This window comes from Pisolithus orientalis (genome assembly GCF_024613125.1).
Source record: "Pisolithus orientalis strain OTSU chromosome Unknown F5J12scaffold_80, whole genome shotgun sequence".
Lineage (NCBI taxonomy): Eukaryota > Fungi > Basidiomycota > Agaricomycetes > Boletales > Pisolithaceae > Pisolithus > Pisolithus orientalis.
The window spans coordinates 32,430-45,195 of NW_026260861.1; the positions used below are offsets into that span (position 1 = coordinate 32,430).

General features: G+C 46.9%; 2 protein-coding genes across 2 annotated transcripts; one reads left to right on the forward strand and one right to left on the reverse strand.

The window, feature by feature from the left end:
* Positions 1–12: 12 nt before the first annotated feature.
* On the reverse strand, positions 13–2,244 carry F5J12DRAFT_728321 (uncharacterized protein; the record flags this gene model as incomplete). Its single annotated transcript, XM_051741876.1, is given in 8 exon segments — positions 13–149; positions 202–393; positions 444–841; positions 861–1,048; positions 1,136–1,237; positions 1,292–1,471; positions 1,527–1,937; positions 1,984–2,244. The coding sequence occupies 8 exon segments, from the start codon at positions 2,242–2,244 to the stop codon at positions 13–15; spliced, it is 1,869 nt and encodes a 622-aa protein (XP_051594698.1).
* A 704-nt stretch (positions 2,245–2,948) lies between these two features.
* Positions 2,949–8,786, forward strand: F5J12DRAFT_786988 (uncharacterized protein; the record flags this gene model as incomplete). Its single annotated transcript, XM_051743568.1, has 21 exons — positions 2,949–3,137; positions 3,162–3,227; positions 3,280–3,569; positions 3,627–3,740; positions 3,785–4,074; positions 4,123–4,419; positions 4,467–4,614; positions 4,655–4,727; positions 4,776–4,847; positions 4,888–4,940; positions 5,023–5,102; positions 5,370–5,445; positions 5,649–5,669; positions 5,693–5,823; positions 6,049–6,314; positions 6,793–6,802; positions 6,853–7,106; positions 7,153–7,483; positions 7,552–7,731; positions 7,911–8,152; positions 8,247–8,786. 21 exons carry the CDS (start codon positions 2,949–2,951, stop codon positions 8,784–8,786), a joined length of 3,723 nt encoding a protein of 1,240 aa, XP_051594699.1.
* Positions 8,787–12,766: the final 3,980 nt, after the last annotated feature.

Sequence of the window (12,766 nt, forward strand, 5' to 3'; positions counted from 1 at the left end):
GGGGTCCATCTGTCATGTATCCATAGCAAGCACTATTTGAGCCTGCTCAACCTTTAATGCCTGTGCAATCCAAGTAGCTGAACCACATGAGCTGCTGAATGAATGGTTGTTATGGATTAGGTCAATCTCAATGGCTTTCATGGTGGGTGCTACCATGATGTATGTAAGTTATGGGACAGACGATACAGTTGGCCCCCTTACCCTTCTCCAGCCAGACTTCATATATGTCCATGGCCTGTGGAGTATTCTGCTGGCATGACTGTGCCACAAGTTCTTGTTCCACCCATAACTGATGCAAGCCATCCAGTACCTTGCTATCCAACTCATTGAATTTATCTTGGATTGTTGCTAATGACTGCTTGGCAACCTTGAACATCTGTTTCAATGCCGATGCTATGTGCAAGTAATCAAGTGATGGTCAACCATGTACTGTGATGACATACACATCCATATCATTTTGAGGAAGTTACTATCATTCATTTGGAAGTCCAGCAACTCCTGACAGTGTGCTGTCACCATTCCCTGGGCTGATGGTGAGATTATGTTGAGAGAAGACCAGAGGGTCTCCATGATTTCACCATCCACCTGGCTGGCACCCAGAATAAAGTTTGGAGCATATCTGGTGAAGCACTCTGTCTGATGGCCATGGACATGCCATAGTCCAATGTTGGGCTGAATCTGTAATCCAAAAGGCAGAGAGAGATATCTATTTTCCTCAAGCTGGTGGGCCAAGTTCTTGCTATACTGACAATTGATGTCATAAAAGGTTATGACTGGTTGCCAGGGGTCCAATCCATGGTGCATGGCATGGACCAGAGCATAATCCATATTGACCTGCCTGCTATATTGTTAGTCATGACCAGGGACTATGAATTGGTGCATGCTGCTCTCCCTTCTGAAAGTCAACCATTGCATGAGGTACAAAACAGCCATGCCTCACACAGGCACATCCACCAATCCCAGTCAATTCCAACTTATTCCTTTGTGCATTTGCTTGATTAACAGCCCAGTGGTTATTGCAGTCAGATTTCTGCATGATGCAATCAGTCTGGTGCCTTTGGAGAGATCATGGTGCACCAACTTCTATTCAATTTATGGTCCCAGTCAAATATTCCTTGTATGGAGCTGATGTGACCATGAAGCCATTTCCATCCATGAGCCAGACCTCTTCAGCAGCATTCTTGGGCAGCATATGCTCAGCCTTGAAGTTGCCATCCATCACAAAGGTCCTAGCAAACTGGCAGCTACACAAGTCAGGCTAACAATGCCTTTGCAATAATGAATAGAATACAGACTCAGAGAGATTGATATCCTGATCTGGTACATTGATCCCTGGCTGGGGACAGGCAGGGCAGAAGAGGACAAGTTCACTGGCCCAGGGATCAGGCAACTGTTGATGGAATCCCTGCCATTTCAACAGCTTTAGGAGCCTCCACATTCTTGACACCCTGAGCAATTCCCTATACCTATTCTTTGACCAGCATAAGCAATGTGGCATATGGTAGGCCAGGGGTGATCACACTCACCAGCACTAGGTGAGGAAATGTGCTTGAGGTGACTCTCTGAAGTTTGCTATAATAGTTCATGGCAGAGGTTCCACATTCAACATTGTCCCTGATGAAGTCATCCAGCACCTGGAAAGTCAAAGCTGTCCTTGGTGCCTTAGTTGTAGCCAGGAATAGGCTGGCCATGGTAAGCCAAAGATGTGAATCCTCAGACCCAGGGCAGTTGCAATACTGCACATTGCAAAAGTGCATGCTGCCAGTGTCCACAACTGTCAGATAGTTTCTATCATCTGGTGGGTTGAGATGTGCCAGTCGTTGACTCTCCTTGATGTCCTCCCACTCTTCATCTACATGGCTGGCAGCATCCTCCCAAGAACCTTCCCCTGCCAGGCATGGTGCTCCAGCATGGCCCAAGTGTAGCACCAAACCAACCTATGATATCAGTCATCACAGATGATGGGTTGAAGCCAGAACTCACCAGCTGTAGAGTGAAGTCTTCAAAGAATCTTCCATTCCATTTTTGTACCCAATGGAATGGTCTGAGTTTGTGTTGCTTGATGCAACATGTTTTACAAGACAATGGGTGATGAGCACAGTCCATGCATCTATATGGTGCCCCTTCTGCTTTACACACAAAACAAGCCATGACATCAGGCAGGGCCTCCATGTCCAGGAGCACAGACAGGTATCTACTCTTATAGGGCAGCCACTCTTCCAGATAACTGTTCTGTAATACCATAAAGCACACATTGCCAACACTGGGATGTTTGATAATGCACACCTGGCTTTTTGGAATTCTTGATGTCCTCAGTGGTGATGCATCATCCATGTAGCAATATAGGTCAGCATCATTACCCTGGACTAAATTGGGTTCCTGGATGCTTGAAGATCCTGCCCTAGTAGGTGATTTGTTGCTTTGGCCAGTTGCATATCTTGCCTTCTTTCTCAGAGTAAACTTGACCATCTTTTCTTTGGATCCCCTGGTTGTTTTCACCTTTTTCCAAGTGACATGGGTTACCAGGGTGGCCACTGCAGCTTGGGTGATTTGTGACTTGCCCATGTCTAGTATCAAGTCCTTGCAGGATGTCTGCAGGCCTCAGCCATACATGCCTCATTGTGATGCCTGGCATGACTATGATTTGAGTTGGATCTTGGAATCAATGTCAGAAGATCCAATCAAGATCAAACTATACTTTATCTATACATAGTAGCAGACTGGATGATAGATGAATCAGCTTACCATGTTTGGCCATGGTACTGATTGACTGGAACAAGACCATACTAACAATGGGTATGTATCATGACCAGAACATTACTTGGCCCCTGGAACTTTATTCAAGAATGGGTGATGGTAACTATGAGGAACAGACTCCAAATTTTCTTTCAACAGAGGGTAACATTACCTGCAACTAACCAACCCCAACACCTTCTCCAACATTCAGAATGGCCAGCAGTGATCACAGTACTAATTGTGTTAATACCTCAGATGAGGAGGACTTTTCCTCCAATGAGGAATCTAGCTTGGATAGCACAGAGACAACAAAATCTGCACTGGGAAAGCTGAGACTGGACAAACTTCAAATCCTCCAAAATGGTCTAAATGATTGGAAGGAAGCTGACATGAACAAAAGGGTCTCACTGATGGAGGGCATGTAGAACAAAATCAAATGGCTGGATGCCAACAAGAGCCTCAAACAAAATGAATGGAATAGAAAACAGACAGTAAGCTTGATGGTTTTGATGTGCTTGCAGTCATGTTAAGTATATTTTACAGGTGATCAAGAACTGGATGTATAACAACAGTCAGTCCCATGCACAGAAGGCCCTGGTCAAGTATGGCTCCAAATGGATGGCCCTAAAGGTGATCAAGCTGCAGCATAAGAAGGATATCCAGCAAGTACTTGTGAAGGCTGGAATACATCCCAGGACATTGGCTATGATCAAACACTATCAGCCAGCCATTCAGAAGGTAGTCCAGTCATTGACCAAGGCTGAATTGGACCAGGCAGCCTGTTTGGCAAAAGAGTGGAATGAGAGAAAGCTGCCACCCGAAGCCCAGGCAGAGTAAGCATCCAAGTTCTCCCATGGGCAATACTAACTTAAATGCGGGGTGGCAACAAGTAAGGGCTGGAAGTATGCAAAACAGTTTGCATATGACATGTGGAAGCAGTGTGGGATGAGAGTGGTGATCATGTCAGCATGGAAGGATAAGGAAGGCAAAGTGATGGTTGGAGTGTGAGTGCTTTCCTGACAGGCTTCACCATATCTGACTGGTGTAGGAATGACTTCAATGACAAGCTGGGTGATGGAGAGCTCTATTTGGATTGGGAAGACCTTCATGGAAAGTGGTCAGCCTATGCAAAGAAGGCCTTTGGGGCCAATGGTATGGAGGATGGCAGTGGAGAGGATGAGGCCAGTCAAACCACAGTAAAAGCACAGAAAGGAAAAAAGCAGTCTCAGTTCTCCCTGTCCACCAATGATGATGGCATGCCAATTCTTCCAAATCTCTTGGACTTACAGACACCAGAATTAAAGGACATCATGAGGGTGTTCATAACTGGCCATTATTGTACATGCCAACTTCCATGGTCAATGAGTTACTAACATCTAAACACAGGCTTGGCTTGTGGGAAGACAAATGCCAATGTACCTTGGGCTGCAATAGCTGACAACTGGGCATCCTATGTGTCTTCCAAGTATCTTCCTCCCAATATCCCATTCAAAGAGCCCACCAGGCTGACACATCATGAACTAACTGAAACCTTGGAGTTCTGGAAGGAGCAACAGCAGGAGCACCCAGAAGATGTCTTCTGGTTCCGAAGGTGGAGATCTCAGGATGGTTCCCTGGAGGAGCTGGTCACCAAACACCAACACTGGTCAGACAAAGCCAAAGGGAAGAGACCCTGGACAGAAGGTGAGGTCATGATCAATTTGGATATACATAACTGATCACACATTAAGTAAATTCCATTGATGGCTCCAACTACAGACATCACTCAGAGGAGGAACCAGCTCCTCCCACAAAACCTTCCACCAAATGGCAACAGATAGATGGTATGTCAGAGCTGGTCAGATTCTTTACTGGTAACCCTAACATGGCCTTGGAATTGTGTGCTGAAGATCATCCCACTGGAACATCCAATGCACAGGAGGACAACAGATGACAGAACCAGTCCACATCAGACCAGTGCAATATGGCTACTGCATACCCCAAGCCAGCTGGTAAGTGGTATCCAGCGACAATGAATATTGCTGATAGAATTGTATCAGACAATCATGCCAATGATGGTGGCAATTCAACTGCAAGGAAGCCCAAGCCCAAGCCAAGAATCAGATCCAATGGTCAGTTTCCATGCACACTTGGTTAATCCTCTCATTACAGCATTCTACAGCAGCCCAGAATGATAAGATGGTCATATTACCTAATGATTGCAGGTATACATCCATAACACAATTACACACACTTATCTATGTCAGGAGTTGATCTAGTGGGTAGGAATTTGAATGCCAGCCCTAGATGCTGTGAAATGGACAGGGAAGATGAACTGTTGGATCAAGCAGAAGAGGATGGTGTGGCTTGTCACCCAGAGTGGAATTGTAGGCCCCCACAGCAGCCAGATGATAATTATCCTACTCCAACCATGAGGAGGTGAAGGTAGAATTGAGGCCAGTACCTACTGTTTTCTAGTAGACTGGTGACAACCATATATAGTGCACAGTGCAAGAATCACTGGTGAATTACTGGCCCCATAGCTACCATGTACCATAACCCACTGTCATAATCCAATTGTGGCCAATTTGTGCACTTCTCCAATTCCATTCAACATAATGTTCATTGAAATGAGTTAAATATACAAATTAAAGCTGGTCTGGTTCAAGATGGTAGCCTACACCTGCCAGCTCTTCCTCCAGAAGATCTGCTAACTGTTGCCAGAATCTGGTAAGCATGGCATACTGCTCAACATGTGATTGCCACTCCCTGGTTGCATCCACCAGGGTATTGGCATAATACCTATATGCAGTGATCAGATTGGCATCATGTGCAGCATTGATGTCTGGCTGATGTGCCCCACTCCTAGCCATGATACTGGAGATCCACCTTGACATTTGAACTGGTAGACATGTTTAGCTATGGTTGCATAGGAACTTCTGGACTTACACTTGGTTTGTGGAGTATCAACTCCCAGCTGTATGGTGAACTCCTGGGAGACTGCTAAAAGCTCTGAATGCGACAATGGGTTTGGCACCAGTGATGGGGATCTAGCTGGTGGTATTGATGTGGAGCTGAATGATGCAGGAGTGTCTGAAAGGTCCATAGGTTGACAAGGACCAGGGAAATTGCCACCAGGCAATGCAAATGGTGTTGGGCTGGGAACTGGGATAGGATTGCGACAGGCTGGTGACACAGAGGGAGTTAAGGACTGAAATTGGGGCTCAGGCAATAGGATGAGTGGTCATGATGATTGGCCAGCTGCATGAGTTGGGTAGATGTAAGCTGATGATCTTGTGGCAGCAGGTGACAGAAATGCTGGTTCTTGTAAAGGACTGACCAGTGGGGACTGGAATGGTCAGGGTGACCCCCAAGGTGGCTTGTGCAATGGTGTAACTGGGGCAACAGGCAGTGGTGATTTGTCCCATGCTGGCTCAAGTAATGGGGTGCGGTCAGAGAGGCATGTTGATATGGAGTCTCAAGGAGGCTCAACCAATGGGCTGCTAGAGGAGGGAGATGGTGCCAATGACTCCCATGCTGGCTCTATCAAAGGTGATCTGGGCAAACCAGAGGACTGGAAGGAGGGTTCCATTCCAGTTGTGTGTGTTGTTTGAGCTGGGGACAGCTCAAAAGGTGGCTTGCATAATGGGGATGATGGAGCATCCAGCAGGTCATCTTCAGTAAACATTTCCTCATCCTCATTGAGAGATGCAAGCCACTGCATATCATGGCATGACAGAATTACTGCACACAGTCATTAGAAGTAATGGTCCTTGGACTGGTTGACTTACAGAGTTTATCTGGACTGCTGGAACTGAATCTAACATTTCTGGGAGCCATATGAAAATTCAAAACATTGTAGGTGCTGTGGGGATTACACTGATGTTTGAGAATGATTTCAGTACCAGTGATAAGATTGTATTACACAATATTTTTTCACCAGTCATCATGCAGGATGTGCAAGTGCATACATAATGGAAATGGGCACTTAGTGGAATGACTGTCAACTGCCATACATTACTCCCACCAAAATATGTTCAATGGTTAAACCAGTACATTGACTATTGTAAATCACAGCATCACTGGAGTGAGCATTTGTATTGTGCTTATGTAAGCCTGTTGAATGGTGTATGCTAGCTGGTGAATTCACCACACCACTCAAGCACCCACCACCTGCACACCAAAGCTTTAACAGCACTATGTCTACTGCCAACACCAGCACCTTCATCCTGGCACAATCAACCAACAACATCCAGCCAGTCATCACTGCTGAAAATGCCAAGTGGATGGTTGAGGAGGCTGCCAGGGTTACAATGCAGGCACTGAGAAGACTTTGGGGCCAGGACACTAAGCACTGGGGCAAAGCAGCTCAGCTTGTGTGGGCCCAGCTGGTAAGTGAAATCGCAGCCATGATATCCATTCCTGAAATCTATGTAGGGCATGGTCTGCATGGTTGTTGAACATCTACCCCCAGCATTCAAGATCCCTCTGCATCTTATTGCTATTGATATGCACATGGTTGACCCAGCAACAATCTTTGCCATGCAGACATGGCCACCTTTCAACCAGATGATGACAACACGAGAGGCTGATGTGAAGGATCATGCATGGTATTGCCTTCATCACCAGCCTAAGTCTCACCCATATTACAAGGTCATGGAGGAGCTTACTGGGCCTTCATTGAGGGCCAAGCACCAGGCACAGCCAGTGGATAAGGGGAAGGGGAAAGAGTTGGGTATGGATGAGGCTCAAAGGATTCAGCATCTGGGTGAGCACTAATTCTGAGGATGGCAATTGGGTAGACCACTGATATGGGATCCAAAGATGCACCCACAGAAACTATGGCTAGGACCACTGGAGTTGTGATGCAGAAGCCAGGAAATGAGGAGGATCAGAACAGGGAGAAGGCACGGGGCTGTAGCCAGTCAAGACATGGCTGGCCAGCAGCCAAGCCTGTCAATGCCAGTGATCAGACTAGTAGAGGCCAGGAGCCAGTCAAGGAGACCAATGAAGAAGGTGAAACCAGCAGTTGATGAGGATGTGCAGGACCAGTGAAACATCAACAACCCTCCTGAGTCCTGGGAGGTAGTGCTGGAAGCTGAGCAGTGTGTGAGATGCCAGGACAGGAGTTGGCCCTGTATGGTGCTAGCTGGCAGGGCATGCTGGCAATGCCACTGTACAAAATACTCATGCAGCTTGTTCAAGGGGAGGGGAGACAAGTCTGAGATGCAGCAAAAAGCCTCCCATTCAAGGCCTCACTGGGAACGATCCCCAGAAGACATTGCTGGCCTTCCCACCACTTCAATGCTGGCTGCACCAGCTCCATCAACTGGTCAACAAGCCAAACATCAAAGGGCATCAAGCCAAAATCAATCCACCAGTCCATCCAAAGTCACAAGCTGTCATTCATCTCCTGGCCCATGGACTGGCTGCCCCAGTAAGTTATTCACAGTCCTATGTTTTTTGCTAAGCAGTTGAACTAATATTTCTATCAAGTAGTGGAAATTATTACTCTGTCATGGCTATCCCAGTCACATTCTCATGCAAGAAGCATTGCAACAGACCCACCCATCACTCCAGTGCCAACTACTACAACTGGTGCCAGTGATCTGTGCCATTGTGACAAGTATCAGGAAGAGGTTACCATCCTCAAGTGGGAGAATGCTGACATGAGGCAGGAGATAGAAGTAACCCATACTGAGCTTGCTGCTCTCCATCAGGTGGTAGATGCTATCCATAATCACCTATTCCCAGCCCCAGACATGCTTAACCATCCTCTGGTCCCATTTCACACTACTTCCAACCCTACACCAGTACCTCACATGCCAGTCATGGTGGAACTTGGCACTGCAACTGGTGTTGTAGAGGTTCAATCATCCCAATGCAGCTCAAGACAGGAGTCCACTGAACCCCCCCTGGCTTCATTCAAGGGAGGTGCTGGCTTGGAAGTACCTTCTTCAAATGTCAAAGCGGTGCATGGACCTGCTGGAGGTCTGGCAATCTCTATTACTCCACCACCACCAGCAGTCAGATCAGCACCCAGACAGGAAGGTAGGATGGAGGTTGACTAACATCAATGTACTTGTCATTTCACAATCCATTTGTGTTTTTTTGTCTTTGTACTTGTACTTTGTTAGATGCAGCAATATATTCTATATTGTCAAAATGTGATCTCCAGGAAGAAGTAGCTACCACTACTGGTAGTTGTTACTGTATGATTCAGATACTGGAAAACCAATCTGGTATGGTGATGTCTGTACCAAGGCCATGGTGTTACAAGTGCTAAGGGCCAATGGAGTCATGGTTCACCCTAGATGATTGAATGATGACTGGCCAGCATAACTCAATTGTTTTTGCTGTATAGTATGATGGTGACTTTCATGGTATTGTTCTGGCTTGCTGGAGGCTGTAAGGCATTGAATTCACAGTTTAAATGTACTGGGTAGTTGGCTAGTCTTCTGGTCATTACCAGAGCCACCATTGTGGTAATACATGCATCTCCAGCATGGTACTGGTACCAGTATGTACATACACTGTGGACCTGCTCCTGGGAGGTCAGGCAGGTCAGGCATGGCATGGTATAATTTCTGGGCAGGCCTCCATGGCATTGGCACCAGGATGGCATTCATGGCATTGGTGCCAGGACAGCTTGACTGATGGCCTCATGGCATTGGGGATGTGCCAGAACATATGGCATAGGTGCCAGGACTGCTTCCATGGCATTGGTGTTGTGCCAGAACACATTATAATGGTGCTGGAATGGCTTGCATGATGGACTCATGGCATTGTGGATATGCTGGAATATATGGAACCAGTGCCAGGGCAGCTTCCATGGCATTGGTGTTGTGCCAGAACACATTACAATGGTGCTGGAATGGCTTGCATGATGGACTCATGGCATTGTGGATATGCTGGAATACATGGAACCGGTGACAGGGCAGCTTCCATGGCATTGGTGTTGTGCCAGAACACATTACAATGGTGCCAGAATGGCCTGCATGATGGCCTCATGACATTGGGGATGTGCCAGCACTCATTACGCAGGTACCAGGATGGCCTGCATGATGGACCTGTGGCATTGGGGATATGCTGGAATACATTGAACTGGTGCCAGGCTGGCCTCCATGGCATTGGTCCAGTTCTGGTACACATTACAATGGTGCCAGAATGGCCAGCACAATAGGCCTCATGGTATTGGGGATGTGCCAGAATACATGGCATAGGTTCTGGGACAGCTTCCATGGCATTGGTGTTGTGCTGGAACACATTCCAATGGTGCCAGTGCCAGCTCACAATACATTGGTGCTGGGACATCTTCCATGATGGCCCTATGGCAGTGGTGATGTGCCAGAGCATGTGGCATTGGTGCCAGCATGGCTTCCATGGCATTAGCATTGTGCCGGTTCACATTAAATCAGTGCCAGCCAGGACAGCTTCCATGGCATTAGTCCTGGGTTGGTGTTGGCCTGGCTCACATTGCATTGGTGCTGGGATGCCTTGAATGGCATTGGTATTGGGTCTGCCCATGTGGAATCGATGCCAGGACAGCCAGCATGGCATTGGTGTTGTGCTGGCCTGCATGGCATTGGTATTGGGCCTGTTCATATTGCATTGGTGTTGGCCCAGCTCACATGGCATTCATCCCAGGATGGCCTGCATGGCATTGGTGGTGGGCTGGCCCACATGGCAGTGTTGCCAGGATGGCTAGCATGGCATTGGTGTTGGGTTGGCTTGCATGACAGTGTTGCCAGGGGTGAACTCAGGGGCTGAGCCCATCCATACCTTCTGGGGACACCCAACTCTGGGCCTACCTGGGACTACTCATATTGCAGTGGCTGCACCCTAATCCCACAGCTGGCTTGTACCCCATGATGACAATTCTAACCTCTGCCCAGCCATTCTCCATAATGACTCCTACTCTTGGGCTCAGCTGTATGCTATGGTGACATGCATTTATTGGGCTCTCCCATAGTCCATGATGACACTTACTCCCCAACCTGCTTGTAACTGACAATGACAATTCAAACCACAGCTGCACCATTCCTCATGACAACATTTCCTCTCAGGCTCAGCTGTACTACATAGTGACACTCATCAGTTGGGCTCTCCCATACTACAAGGTGACAATAGGTTCATGGCTCTCATGTAACACATGTGCACAAGCCATACATGGGCTCAACCTCCACTGGCCTGTCACTGACAGTCAATTGTCAGCCTCTGCTGACTGTCTCATATGGCCTAACCAGGTGCATGGGCTCAGCCTAGAAGCAATCTCTTCAAGATGTGACATGCACAGCCTCCCCCTAATGTGATTCCAGTATGCTTTCCCAGTTCCTGACATTACTTGACTCATACTTTGATGTTTTGACTGTCTTTGACTCACCTATTGCCAATACTTACCAATCTTTTGACTTTGCTTACTGATCCTTCCCCTTTTTGGCTTGCTTATCCTTACCAATGCTTACCAATGCTTTCCAAGACAATCACCCATCACTTACATTCCTTACTCATCAGCTACCAATCACTTACCAAGTGCTTGCACCTTGTTTTCCATGGGCAACACCCCTGTACTGTATATCAATCACTGTACTTAGGTAGCAAAAAAAGAGAAGAAGACATCAGAGAGCCCCTCTTGCTCACATTTTTATCATCACTCAGTAAGTCCTCCATCAGCTTTGATAGTTGAGACTTTATTAAGGGTCTAGCTATCATCTACTTTGCTTATTATCATCTATCATCAATCCACTTTGCTCAAAGTCCTCCCTGAGCTCAGTGCAGCTCAGAGCATCGAGTTAAGTTGTCATCCATCCTTCTGTAGGCTGACAGCAGTCTACCCTATCACATTCTCTCACACACCTGCTCCTTCTTCATCAGGAGTACCCCCAACCTTCAGCACTCATCTTTGAGTGTTATAGCTCACAAAAACCCTCCCAAAGAACAGGTTCTACCATCTAGGTACTGCATAGGCACACCAACACTTGCTCTTTTTGTCTTTTGTATTGGTTTTGGTTGGTTTTCACCACTGAACCACACTTTGACTCACAGCGTGACATGAGGGAGCCATTGGGATCACACAGAATGAGCTCAACAGCTCAACTTTTCATTTTTACTTCAGGATGTTGTGAACACACTGGCTTTACCCTAGGGAAGGTAGCTATCTATGATGAACAGCGACTGCAGTACAAAGAACATCAACAATGATGCTTGGGACAGATCAAGGGCCACATGAGGCTAGAACAGCCATTTGATGGGAACAAGGCACTACAAGCATGGGTACTGGGCTCAATGGCCCAAGGTTTTGTTTCGATTCCATAGCATTTTACTTATGGATACTCTATTCTAGGGGAAATGGCTATATTTGATGAAGAGCGACTGACATCCAGATGATTGCAATACAAGAGATGATGACAACAGCACTGGATGCAGAGCAATGGCCATGCAAGGCTAGAAGTGCTGTTCAGTGGAGACAAGGCATGATGAGTGCAGATGTTGGGCTCGATGGCCCAGGGGTCTGTTTTGATTCCGGAACACATCACTTACATCTACTTTATCCTAGAGAAAGTGACTATACACAATGGCATGCGAGTGACATCCAGGCAACTGCAAGGCAAGAAAGGATGGTGACATTACCAAGAGCAACAGTGGCAGCAATTGGAGTGACAGTGACAATGACATTTGACACAGACTGAAGGCTGCATGAGGCAAGAATGGCTGTCTGAAGGCAGTACAAGGAATTGAGTGTGCACATGTGCAGAGGGCTGAGGCTGTGAAAATGAGAATGAAGAGGATGGTATAGCAAAAGTCCTGTCTTTGGGTGATTCTACTCACCCTGACATCTAGTTTCAATTTTCTTTCACTTTTCTTATGTGTTAGATTGTCTTAAGGACAACAGGAGTTGAGAGCACATATGCATATAAGGATGGTAAATACATGACTGAGCAGGAGTTTTTTTTAGGTACATATATGTCTTCAAACTGCCTCATAAAGGCCAACCTCTGCTGTACCAGCTGCAGTGCTGTGTTACACCATGTTACTGTTTCATGCAAAGACT